Here is a 13,216-nt window from a genome sequence, read left to right as displayed (position 1 = left end):
TTCGGCCGAACGCGGACGTGGATTTACGTTACTCTGCGTGGTTTGTTGAATTACATGACTGGAATTATAACATTCACACATGATAATGATTGTTGTAGCTTCGTAAAGTCTTTAGTGGATTAAATTTTGGGAGTGCTTTGCAGACTACGTGTTTAGCGTACCCAGAAGGGGACTTCACACGGCATTTTCACGTGGGTACCAGAGCGGACGGCGAGCGGGTGCCAATCAGTAAGTGAATGCTCCATTCTCATTGGCTAGTTAGCGTGATCTGGGTGGGTTGACTCTCGAGCACCATGCAGCATGTCCGACTTGCCCCCATGAAAACCAGCTGGTGCTGCCGTGGAAGCGCAAAAGCAGCCATGCCATCCCATCCAGGCACGGAGCAGTATCATCGTCGGCAGGGTTTTCTGCTAGATTTCTACCTCAAATGACAGTGATGATGTACTAGTGCGGGTACATTGTAACGTTAGAAGTCTGTGCTCCATAGTCCATGCTGTAAAGAAACATAGAATTCGTAAAGCTAAAATTATTTGTAAGCTGGCCAGGTCATTTTCATTGCCCCGTTTACACGGCCCAAAATAATGACGACAGGTCAGTTGATGGATGAATTGAAGGGCTAGCTTGCGCTTCTAAAGTTAGAAGTCCAGACTCTAACGTTAATAATGGATTAGCATGATTTAGGGCTAGCAGCTATCAGTCAAACTCATAACAAAGGTTAGGTATTTAACTAGAGTCCAGATCACATGATATCTCACAAATTTCTTTCAGCTGATCAGACAAAGAGCAAAAAGAAGAACAAATGTGGACCTGGTGCTACGTGCTCCAGCCCAGGATAATTTGGGTCATTTTAGTAGACTCCCATTGGCATTACTATGACGAAGTCCTCTGGACCGGCAGTTTTTTTCTCGTATTGAAATTTTGTTGAACGGAATAAATCAAACAATGAAAAACATAGGATTCTCAGTGATTCTAGAGCTGATATTATGTTGCGGCTTGAATTTCTTTACTTCGTTGTAACCGGAATTTCGTTATGAAATGAGTAATCTAGATCTAACCGCGTTCGTTGTCACAGGAGTGCACTGACCCTGTAGAAACCTCTTGAGTCACAGGATGAAATTTCGGCAAAAAAAACCCCAAAACAAACAAACACTATTAACAGTGTGGGTTTCTAGATGGTATAGACCTAGGAGTCTACATGTATTTCTAGACGCATCGCGCATGCAGGTCTATTCACGAAGTCCTTAAAATTACGAAATTTGAAAAATTATGCAAATTATTCACTCTGTCCGAAAATAGACATCAATTTAAGTTAACCCCTCTGAAAAAAAAAAAGAAGTTTTCTTATAGCGCAGTGTAAAATCGCATTTTGATTCCGGACGCGATTTTCATAATGGAATAATCAACGTCTTTCACATCTTGTCCATCATGCACCATAATCATAATATTGATAAGCGTATATACCCTTGATTCACATTACAGACTATAACAGTACACATTCGGACCGAGCGGACGACAAAGAGAACATTGGCAAATGAGGCTCAAATTTCGTTTTGTAGAGTGACAGTGTATTGAAAAGTCTACATGTAACATGAACATTTCAAACAATTTAGAATCTCTAAGCAATAAAATCTTGTGATAAATTGACATCTTCTTCCAAAATCTGAGATGAAATGTGAATTTCTTAGTGTTTCTACATTTTTGTGTCACAATTTTTTTGCGATTACGGCCCATACAATGCAATGCTCTGAAAGACTAGTCTACAAGGTCCCGTGTGTACCATGGGTACTGAATGTCATTATTGTACACAGATGTGCACGTCTGAAAATACCATGCTGTTCGATAATATCACATCACCGATCTTTGGATATACAGCCACACATGCATGTGTGTGTACCATTCAGCCACTTCTGACAAGTTAAACTGAACAGAAAGACCCTCTTTTTTTTTCTCTTTTTTTTTTTTTTTTTGCATGTGGTTGAAGAAGAACATTTATCTGTGACCTGACAAAATTTGATAAAGTTAATGGGTTCAGATCAGTCCAGGCACCCCCTCATGAATGAGCAATGTGGGGATGTTCGTGAGACCCTTGGTCCGTGATGCTCAAGAGGGGTTTGTTCATGTCTCGCCCATCTCACATCTGACATTGTTGCAAGTTAGTTTGCACAGTGATTTTTGTTGATACACACATGTCCACTGTCCATGATGAAAAGAAGAAGAAAAATTCTGTCTGCACTTTTTGACGATTTTTTTTTTTTTTTTTTTAATAAACTGATGTGCAGCGACCCAGAAGCAAGGGCGCCTGTGGGTTCACTCAATGTAGAGCTGCTGCACCTCCGACCTGATCCGACTCGAAATTTTCGGCGCCTTTTTCTGTGATTCTCACCTCTCCACACACGAATCAGCCCCATGAAACTGAAGTCTGATATAATTTTATTATCACAAATACAGCTTGTACATTGTATTGTAAAGAGAAAAATAGAATCAGAACTAACCTGATCTTGTGCATAGGCCTTATATTGTTCCAAATTATGATTCCACACTGATAGAGTGCGTGAGTACGGTACCGGTACTCAAGTTTCTCTGCAAAGTAATCCCTTTGTAGGTATTACAGGTTCACTTTCTTTGTGAATTTTGCTGTCCACCAGCCTTTGGGCACTTTTCCTGCAGTTGCATGAAAAAGCGCCCAAAGGAACATGTTTACAATTCTTGATTTTATGTTTATTTTTTTGTCTGTTGCAGACACAGTTTTATTGATTGAAAGGGGAATATGAGTGATTTATCAGTAGCTACACATGTCGTAAATTTCTGGGTCAGGAGATCAAAGTTTGTTAAAGTCATTTAAGTATTATTAGCAAACTGCAACTTTATGTTGGATGTTGATGGTTCTAATATGTAGTTCGATGATACTGTCAAGTATGAACAGTCAACCTTGCCTATAAAGGCGAATTTATTGGGATTAACGAAAACCCTTCGTCTTAAGTGGAAGTCAATTTTTTATTTTTACTGATATTTGCTGATACAATGAATTTTCATCATGCCATGTCTTTTTATGTTTGTATTGTCCATTAAATTACAGCTGACAGTAGCTATGTTGTTTACATGTATGTGTAATGTTTTAGTTTTGTTTGAGTTAAGAGTACAAGCAGGTAAATTCTGTTAATTGGAGAATTTATTGATTGGTGTTTTGAGTTCCTGTCTTCAATTGAAAGAAAGCTGAATTATTGTGGAACCTATGGTCCCGTTATCGTCAAGTAAAGCATGATTATGGATAATGTAATAGAAATCATCAGTTGGTGTGTATGTAGACTGTGTATAAGGGGTGTATACAGTGTATTAAAAGTATCTATAGGTGAAAATAGCTGTTCTATTGATCACTCCAAGAGAACATTATGTAAGGTGAAATAAACTTACCAGTACATTGAATTCTCCACTTGTCTTCACTGGTTTAATAGTATGTGACTCAAGCTCACGTTGATGCTTGGCATCAGATAGGATTCATCTAACTGGTTGCATCTGGATGTCTAACACTAGCAGTGAAAATGATTGAAAGGGCCATTCAAACACAATGCAGAGTTATCATTTTTTACATTGCAATGCAAAATTCAATTTTATTGCCATTTTTCACACTTGGCCAAAACAAACAAACAAACTTTCTGATGCAAGTGCTAACCGCTTCAATATTCTGAACTGTGCATGCCTAGAATGTTATTAAAAATGAGAAAGTTGATGAAATTTTAAATATTTGCCTATTTGTGTATTGCACTTCCTCGGGCAGACAAATATGCAAATGACAGCCTGGGTTTTTTATCATTAGTACCGGGTATCTACAATTGTAGGATGGGGGAAAGTACTCAACTGTATTGTTTTTTTATGATTTGAGAATCTAGATGGAGATAAGAGCAGTGTTTGACTCATTTGAATGGGTCCTTTATTTGAGAAGTTTTGATTACACTCTTGTCTGGAATTCTGGGAGGCACTCTCACTGCAGTGCATTAATTCTGTACTTACACTGTACATCAGATCAGCAGTAATAGACATTATGTCGCCCTTCATGTCAAGGCTTAGAATGTCACAAAATAAAAGCTCAACAATAGAGAACATAAATTGAATCTGTATCAAGGCTATGATGCTTCACAGGAAGATTTTTGTATGTTTTTACCTAGACATAGAGCAAATTTTATCCCCTATATTTATTTATTTATTTATTAGGTGATACGCTATCAGCGTATCACCTATTGTGATTGCCAAAATTTCTCTTTTTTTTTATTCTTCTTTCTTTCTGCCACATTTTGTGTCGTCAATATCTCAACAATGACATTACGGAATAACATGACATTTTCAGTCAACATGTCTCATGACAAAATCTAGCCACAATAAGGTTTTCATGACAGTAACATATCTATGACGTCATCTAGGCGCCATTTTGTGATTTTCGGACCTTGTCACATGATCGATCATAACTTCATAACTGGATATCATTTCTGTATCATTTTCGGTGGACATAAAGTTCAGGTCACGCTCTATCTTACTTTTTAACGCTAGTTACCCAGGTCTTCATTACGCGCGCGTTTGCGCGCGTCAAAATTTTAAAAGGCTCAAAACGACTTCCCAATGGGAAATCTCGAAGTTTCAGACAATTTTAAGCGTTTCAAACATTTTCTCGCGTGCGCGTCCGTCCGCGCAATTTCGCGCGCAGAGGGCGTAAGCAACATGAAAATGCATTTTTTTTGACTGATTTGGATTCCTGATACTTTGAGTAACAATATCCATTGATTTCCGATCGATGTTGACCTATAACAAAGAAATGCACTGGCGTCAAAGTTGAAATTCCGCGCGCGCGTCTTTCTGCAAATATAGTGAAAAAACATGTCTTTGTTTATTTCGGCATAGCTCTTTAAATCGTCCATTGACCCTATATTTCTATTGCATATTACAAAAGCATATGAATTGGAAATAACGTTTCAAGTACCAATATTGCCAGGAAAACTCATGACGTCATCATATCATCATCTGAAATCAAAAAAGTGGAATTAATTTTTTTGAGGTACTGTTTCTGTCATTCATTTACTCGTATCTCTGTTGTTTAAGCTCAATATTATCCCAAATTCAGATATGTTGTACTTTGAACATTTGCCTTTTAAGTCCATATCATGCTTTTGATATTTGATGACGTCATCATACCTTAAATTGTGATTAAAGGTAAAGACGCAAAATCGGACAAGTTTACGTGTATTGTCTATGGGAGGTGAGTTTTTTTTAAACCATGCATTGACTTAACAACGTTTAAGCACCTTTATCTCAGCTGATTTTGTTTCATTTCCTCTGAAACTTAAGTATGTTGTAGCTGTGACAATAAGCTGCAGTAATCATGCATTTTATTCTTTGAAATCTCCTCATGAGGTTGACAATTTTGCAATTTAAAACTGAAAATGAGAATGGAATGTGGACGAAACGATTCCTGATTCATCTTTCACGTACATAAATCTACGTTCCTCTAATTTTCTCGTCGAGACGTATGGCCGAGTGGTTAGAGGCGTCGTCTCAGAAACGTGAGGTTGCACACGTACGGGTTCGAACCTCACAAGAGCACGAAAGAAAATAATTATTTTTTCAATTTGTTTTTTCTTCAATGGAGTACTACACCTTCGTCCATGTAGAAATCACGTTCGCATGTAAACACAACTATACGCACACACTCACATAGTATCCCTTTGTTTTGCGTTGGAGACTGCATTACTTCGACTGCTGCAAAATTTTGCAGGCTGGGCTTTTCAAACTGATTTAAAATATTGTAATAAAATGAAATTTGTTCATATCAATTCAGTAACACAATGTAGTCGTGGTTACTTTGTGCTGATTTATACATGGAACAAGCTATACATTGTAAAAAAAGTATTTGAATTGTTCCTTTAAGTCAGTCTTCTGTATTGATGATTATTTGTCAATTAGTGGTTTTTGTGGAGTTTCAGATAGTGATAAAAAGTATAGATGATAAGTACAGCGATAATTCCTACAGTTAGTTCAAAGTTGTGTTACAGAGGTTTGATACATACATTTAGCATTGTGTGTGTGTGTGTACGTGTGTATACAGGTTGGCCATATGACACATTCTAGACAATTAATCTTAATTAATTAGCAGACGTGATCAGCTATGGAACTGAATATGGTACTAATGTATGATGTTAATGATTCTAATTAAACTGTGACGAGTTTAAAGGGATAGCTTAACTGTGTGTAAAAATAAAGCAATTATAAGGAAATTTTAGGGGAATTTGATAACCATGCCTATAATAATTTCATACAGGTACTAATAGCTGCCTCATGTTCATGTGATCGATCGTCATGTCAATAGCAAACTGACAACGTACGATGAATATGTTATACATTGAACAACTTTCAAGTCCATATCGGTATTTTCTAATTTGATGACGTCATCATGCTAGAAGGTATGGTTAAAGGCGAGATATCGAAATCAGCGAAGATTGTACGTTATGTCTATGAAAGGGGATTTTTGTTTTTTATCCATGCATTGACTCGATAACGCTCGAGCACCTTTACCTCACTTGATTTTGATTTCCTCTGAAACTTAAGTATGTTGTAGCTGAGACAATAAGCTGCAGTAATCATACATTTTATTATTTTTTTTTTTATCTTCTCACCAGGTTGAGTATTTTGCAGCATAAAACTGAAAATGAGAATGGAAGATGGACGAAACGATTCCTGAGTCATCTTTCACATATAAGTTTACGTTCCTCATATTTTCTCGTCGAGACGTATGACTGAGAGGTTAAAGGCGACGTCTCAGAGACGTAAGGTTGCACACGTGCGTGATTAAAGGCAAGGTATCAAAAACCAGCCGATTATAGGTTTTATGTTTGCGGGACGTATTTTTCCCAAGTTGCCAGAAATGGCATAGCGACCTCAGTCGTTACAAGGCCGCTTTTCCGTCTAGCAATGCAATAGATGTTCACACGGCCACGTTTAATAGTTGAGTGGGCATTGACTTTCCCCCTGTTATATCTATACATTGTTGTGTGTATTTTTTTTTTGTCTTACCATTTCCGTGGATGACCCGTGGCCGAGTGGTTACAGAAACGGTTTGGCATGCACGCTCAATATATTTTCAAGGTGCCTATATCACATTCTTTTCTTTGTCGATCGCAGATGACCGTCATCTGATGACCACAAGCGTATCACCTAACTCGTCCTCAATGTGACGAGTTTTCATGTCTCGTTTATTTATTTTTTGGAGTATGATCCGGCCAAACCAGCATTTCTACCTTTTCACTTTAAAAAATAAATGAATAAAAAGTGCAGTAGACTTAACTTGGACCTGAACAGAGCCACCTGTATCTCACTCTTATATTTATACGTCAGTTGCTTTTTTGCACCCTTCTTTTACAGCAGGGAGTCGGCACTAGATACTCCAAGGACAGCTCCAAGACGGAAAGTGTTGCTTGCTCCTGGGTGATCAATGCCTTCACAAAGTATGGCCACCTTGGCTGAGCAGGCAGCCAAGCTGCTCGACTTTAGTCAGAAGCTCGACATCAACCTGCTAGACACTGTGGTGGGCTGCATGTACAATGGAGAAGGTCCTGAGGTAAGAAAACAACTATATTTACTGTATTAGGATGATATCGTCAAAGAAAAAGATTCATAAGCAAAAACTCAAATCGCACTTGCAGAGCACAGACTTCCACCAAACAGCTCATTTCCACCCATAATGTGATTCTGCCCTATATTGTAGTCGACTACATTCATATTATTTGCATTGTAGATTCCTTCACCATCAGCAGGGTCTATACCCTTACTGCCGACCAGCCGTTGCTGCTTCCACTGTACTTTCTGGCCATCAGCACAGTGGCTCTGAGGGTTGCAAAAGCAAGCTGGCCATTTAAAGACACTCAGTCGTGGCGAGTGGTTTGTGCGGCACGGAGACGAACGCAACACGCTGCCTCCCCCATTCTGTATCAAATGTAGTGACCCCCGAATGAGAATAGCGCTGGCTCAATGGGTCAGCGAAAATACGGTAGGCTACAAGAAAGCTCCCTGTGCTTATCTCCTAACCCAAAATGGCTGTCCCAGCGAGCCACGAGAGCTTCCGAATGGACGCCCACTCTCAGTGCGCATGCGCATGAAGAGAGGCCAAAATAGCCACGTGTCTTCTGGCCTCTCTCCTCCAATCACCGCAGCTCGCGGTGACAATATTTGTGTATGATGCGTACACACACACGCACACACACACACACACACACACACACACGCCGCAGCGTCTTCTGGCCTCTCTCCTTCAATCACCGCAGCTCAATGTTTGTGTATGATGCGTACACACACACGCACACACACACACACTTGTCTCAGTGGTAGCATTGCGCAATTGCATGCACAAACTTCGGTCGTTCGGAGTTTACGTACCATTAGGGATGGCGATCGGCTGCCTTTAATGTCACCGTTTCCAGAAAATTTAATCCAAATCAGTTTGTAACTTTTTAGCTATCTTGTATGCAAACAGACAGATTAAAACAAGCCAACAACAGCAAAAACATTACCGTTATTCATTTAGTGGAGGTACATCAGTAATCTTTCCATGTATTTCATCAGGCAAGTGATACAGCACACACATTTGACATGGTAGTTTGCCCCAGCGTGTGGTGTATGTGCTTTTCTCTGAAATGGAGGGGAAAATGTGAAATCATTATGAAATTGGATCTTGTAAAGTAAGAACAAAAAATTAAGAATTAAATTTCATCTTTTGAGTACCAACCACTGGAAGAAATTTCAGATGAATACATTCATACTTTATTTAGCCGACATGGTACATGGTGGAAGTGATGTCATTGTTCAGTCCATGAAAACATATTAAAATTTAATAATTGCATACTTTTCTTCCTTTCTGTGTTTTTACTTTTTCTCCTGTCTGTATGTCTACATGAATGTGAGTGGGCTGGCTTTTTGACTTTAAATAGAGTATATTTTGTAGCAGTTATCTTTATTCTGACTGCCTTTGAGTTACGTTTCTTGTCTCTGGAACAGTTTACTTTTACAGTGTAGCTTACTAGGAGAAAATAAGTTGTACACAAAAGGAAATACATAAAAGGACTTTGCTCTACACCTGAATACACTTCAGTTGTCAAATTCACTGAAAGTGGCATCACATTCTGCATAAAACTCTCCTGCCCTAATTCAAGCTGCACATCGTTTGTAGTAGACAAGGTTAAAGAATTATGCCTAAGACTGAAATTCTAAGTAGCATCACAAGCTGTCGTGAGCTGGGGTCAATGACATTCAGAAATCAAAAACATTTTTAGTTGTTGTTTTTTTTTTTTGTACAGTGGCAGTAGAGCAAAGCAACTTGCAGTGTAAGTCATGGTTGTGCAAATTGTCGGCTCATGATAATTCAATCAGTACATGCAGTGTACAAGTACATGGCACACTGGAAGTATTCTGCTGTAAATATATAAACTATTCTATTGGACATTGATAGTATTAACAAATTTCAGATTGCTTCATTTATTCTTTCACAAAAGAGTTATCTGATGTTTTTAATGATGATTTTATGTATAATTCTGATGTGAGCACTTATCTGTGTAAGTTTCATTGATTGCCTGTTGTTTGTTCATGCTTTGTTGTTTTTGTCGAGCCCACTGGAGGTGTGGGGAGACTAAGGGATCGCCTGCGGCGTCTGTCCGTCCGTCGTCCGTCGTAGCGTCTGTCCGTCGTCTGTCCGTAACGCTACAAAAACTTGAATAACTCTCTACTGAGGATTTCACTTTCAATCAAACTTGGAGGGAAGAGTGGTTATGCAAAGTTACACATTTTACCAAACATGAAGGGCACCTCAAGGTCAAAGGTCACAGGCAGAGGTCAATGAACTTTACGGCCCAATGTTAAGTTTTTAGGACGCGTTTCGTTTATGTTTCATAACTTTTGATGTATCAGTCTGTTTGTGACCAAACTTAGATGGTAGATGTCCCTTGGGAAGTTGAAGGTTACCACAAGGTCAAAGGTCACAGACGGGGGTCAACAAACTTTTAGGGCCCAATGTTAAGTTTTTATGGCGCGTTTTGATTATGGCTCATAACTTTTGATCCCTATGTCCGTTTGTGACCAAATTTGGATGGTAGATGCTTGGGGAGGTGAAGGTCATCACAAGGTCAAAGGTTACAGACAGGGGTCCACAAACTTTTAGGGCCCAATGTTAAGTTTTTAGGGCGCGTGTCGATTGTGGCTCATAACTTTTGATCCCTATGTCCCTTTGTGACCAAACTTGGACGGTAGATGTCCCTTGGGGAATTAAAGGTCATCACAAGGTCAAAGGTCACAGAAAGAGGTTAACAAATTTGTAGGGCCCAATGTTAAGTTTTTATGGCGCGTTTTGATTATGGCTCATAACTTTTGATCCCTTTGTCCGTTTCTGACCAAACTTGGATGGTAGATGTCCCTTGGGGAGGTGAAGGTCATCACAAGGTCAAAGGTCACAGACATGGGTCAACAAACTTTTAGGGCCCAATGTTAAGTTTTTAAGGCACGTTTCGATTGTGGCTCATAACTTTTGATCCCTATGTCCGTTTGTCACCAAAGTTGGGCGGTAGATGTCCCTTGGGGAATTAAAGGTCATCACAAGGTCAAAGGTCACAGAAAGGGGTTAACAAATTTTTAGGGCCCATTGTTAAGTTTTTATGGCGCGTTTCGATTATGGCTCATAAATTTTGATCCCTTTGTCCGTTTTTGACCAAACTTGGATGGTAGATGTCCCTTGGGGAATTGAAGGTCACCACAAGGTCAAAGGCCATAGGCAGGTCAACGAACTTCTGGGAGTTAGAAAAATATTAATATCTTGTACGCGAATGGGTGAGACACAATTTGGCACTTGCCTTGTTTGATTTGATTGTATTTTTTTAGGTTTGCAGAAAAATGTAACCAGAGCAGTAAAAAAGGGTTATCCTTAATAGGTCAATAGACTTTGCTAATCCCCCACATCTGCCGTGCTTTCTTGTGTCAGATGATATGATGTCATCTGACCTTATTTCCATCTATTTTGTGTAGTATGTAGAATAGTATTTCAGTTATGCTTTTAACATGTAATATCATATATGATATGTAATTTATATATGTTGTATTTCTGTTTATGCTGTTTTTTGTTTAAAGATGTGAAATAAACTTGAAACTTAAATGATTACTGTGATAATCATCACGATAATTTATTTGAAGTCAGTATGACTGGCAACTTGGATGTGTCCAGAGCCTGAATATGGCTTGTAACAAAACACTAATGTCTGTTTTTGCGAAACTTTTTTTTTTTAAACTTACCTGATCCCAAGGCTGAAGTGAGCTTTTGCGATCATTGCATAAACTTTGTTACTTTTTCAGCCTCTTCTTGAAGCACCCCAGTGATACAGTGTGCATTATATTGTACATTCCTCTTCCGTATTGGATGCAATCTTCTGCTGAAGTGTGTACATGTATGTTACAATTTGAGGGTATACATCTTGATTGAACTGTTTGTTAATGCTCTATCATTACACTCCACTCAGTGTCTCTAAGACAAGGGATATTGTGAGGAAAATGGAAGAAAAGAGTTGTTATCCTTCTCATTTGCAAAGTATTTGCAGTGTACATGAATGAACAATGTCCAAATGCTTTTGATTACTTCCAGCAACAAATGGCTCAGCAGATCCTTACCAGCCTAAAAGAACATCCTGATGCATGGACAAGAGTGGACACCATACTGGAATACTCCAGCAATCAACAAACAAAAGTAAATCCATCAAGTAATTTGAGACAAAACATGGTAAAATAGACGGTTTACTTCTGACCCTTAGATGGATCTCTTTTCGTTAATGCTCATACATCCAGGGCCCTGTTGGATTAAAGCCCAGAAGAAGTATCAAGTCAGTCGAAGTCTATGATATGATGAAAGATCTCATAATCAGGATCATTGTCATCATAGTGATAATTGGAAAGATTAAGAGAGAATGTCACATTAAAGCTTCACAAATAAAAGAAAGTGAAATTGAAGCCAGTAAAGAATAAATAAACATTGTTCTATTTTTCAAGTACAAAGAATCCAGTATTAAAGCAAAGGAAAATATCTTCAGGCCCATAGAGGAAGGAACAAGAAAATTTTTCTGTTTGTTCAGTGTCTGGCAAGTTCTCTGTTTGTCTTTCTGTCTCTCATAATCACTCTGTCTGCCTATTTCCTAGATCAGTCTATCTGTCTGCAGTTAACTGCCGTTCTGTATGTGTTTTCCATGTAAAGAATTGCTTCTGGATGTGGTAAATCGTGGAGTATGGAAATGGCTGTTGATAGCATTTTGAACCGTTTGTGTCATGTGATCACTAAAATGTGTGCCTCAAGCCAAGGTGATACTCCGAATATTGACTTTGGCCCAGTCTAAAAAAGGGTACTTGTATATGAGTTCATAAACATAATGTATATGTTTGTAAACTCTTCATGGGACACATGACACTGAAACTGCAGCCTCCTCAGGCCTTCTGTGATAGATTTTCCCTCCTTAGAAATACACAGATTACAGATGTCCTGTGGACTGGCTAGTTTAACGACAATTTATACATAAAAGATAAGATTAAAATTCTAAAGCTCTCTTATGCGTAAGTGAATAAAAATACCTGGTAGATCATATTCATGTAGAAATGATGGATAGCAATGATGTGGCAAATACTAGTATTCCCTTTTTTGAGAAGAGTTAAAAGTCAATCCTCTGGGTCTGTGGTAAAGATTTAATTAACTTCCTCTAGATGTTTATGAAGGGCTGTATTTGTGGGGAATATAGTTATTTGTGAGATTGCTGAGGTATCCAGTAAATTGTGCAGTCAAATTGTTCTTCATTAATGTGTGTTTGTTTTACATAAGGGTCTCTGTTTCAGTATTACTTCCTAATTTTTGAGCATGTTGTTTCAACTTCTAAACAGTACTATGGGCTACAGATCCTTGAGAACGTCATCAAAACTCGATGGAAGGTGCTGCCGAGGACACAGTGCGAAGGAATCAAGAAGTACACAGTAGGGCTTATCATCAAGATCTCATCAGAACAGGATATGGCTGATGTAAGTTTGTGTAATGAGATGTGTACCTTTGTATTTGGCTGGGAGGTTGTGTTAACACTCCATAGTCACTATTCTCAAATAAAATTAGATGTGTACAAACAAGATGAATTTCGGTTTTGAAAACGCTGCTAGTACCATGGCAGTTTAA

At 38.6% G+C, this 13,216-nt stretch overlaps 1 protein-coding gene across 1 annotated transcript in view; it reads left to right on the top strand.

Moving 5' to 3' along the window:
• LOC139718241 (exportin-1-like) overlaps positions 1-13,216 on the top strand; it is a 31,781-nt gene continuing 18,565 nt past the window's right edge. The window contains exons 1-4 of the mRNA XM_071629718.1: positions 1-228; positions 7,405-7,600; positions 11,657-11,758; positions 12,934-13,068. Coding sequence (XP_071485819.1) covers positions 7,475-7,600; positions 11,657-11,758; positions 12,934-13,068 — 363 coding nt within the window. The 5' untranslated portion in view covers positions 1-228; positions 7,405-7,474. The remainder of the gene's footprint in view (positions 229-7,404; positions 7,601-11,656; positions 11,759-12,933; positions 13,069-13,216) is intronic.

Source organism: Diadema antillarum, unplaced genomic scaffold, assembly GCF_040938485.1.
Source record: "Diadema antillarum isolate AM-2024a unplaced genomic scaffold, OU_Dant_1.0 scf00000091, whole genome shotgun sequence".
NCBI lineage: Eukaryota > Metazoa > Echinodermata > Echinoidea > Diadematoida > Diadematidae > Diadema > Diadema antillarum.
This window is presented reverse-complemented; position numbering and strand designations above follow the sequence as displayed.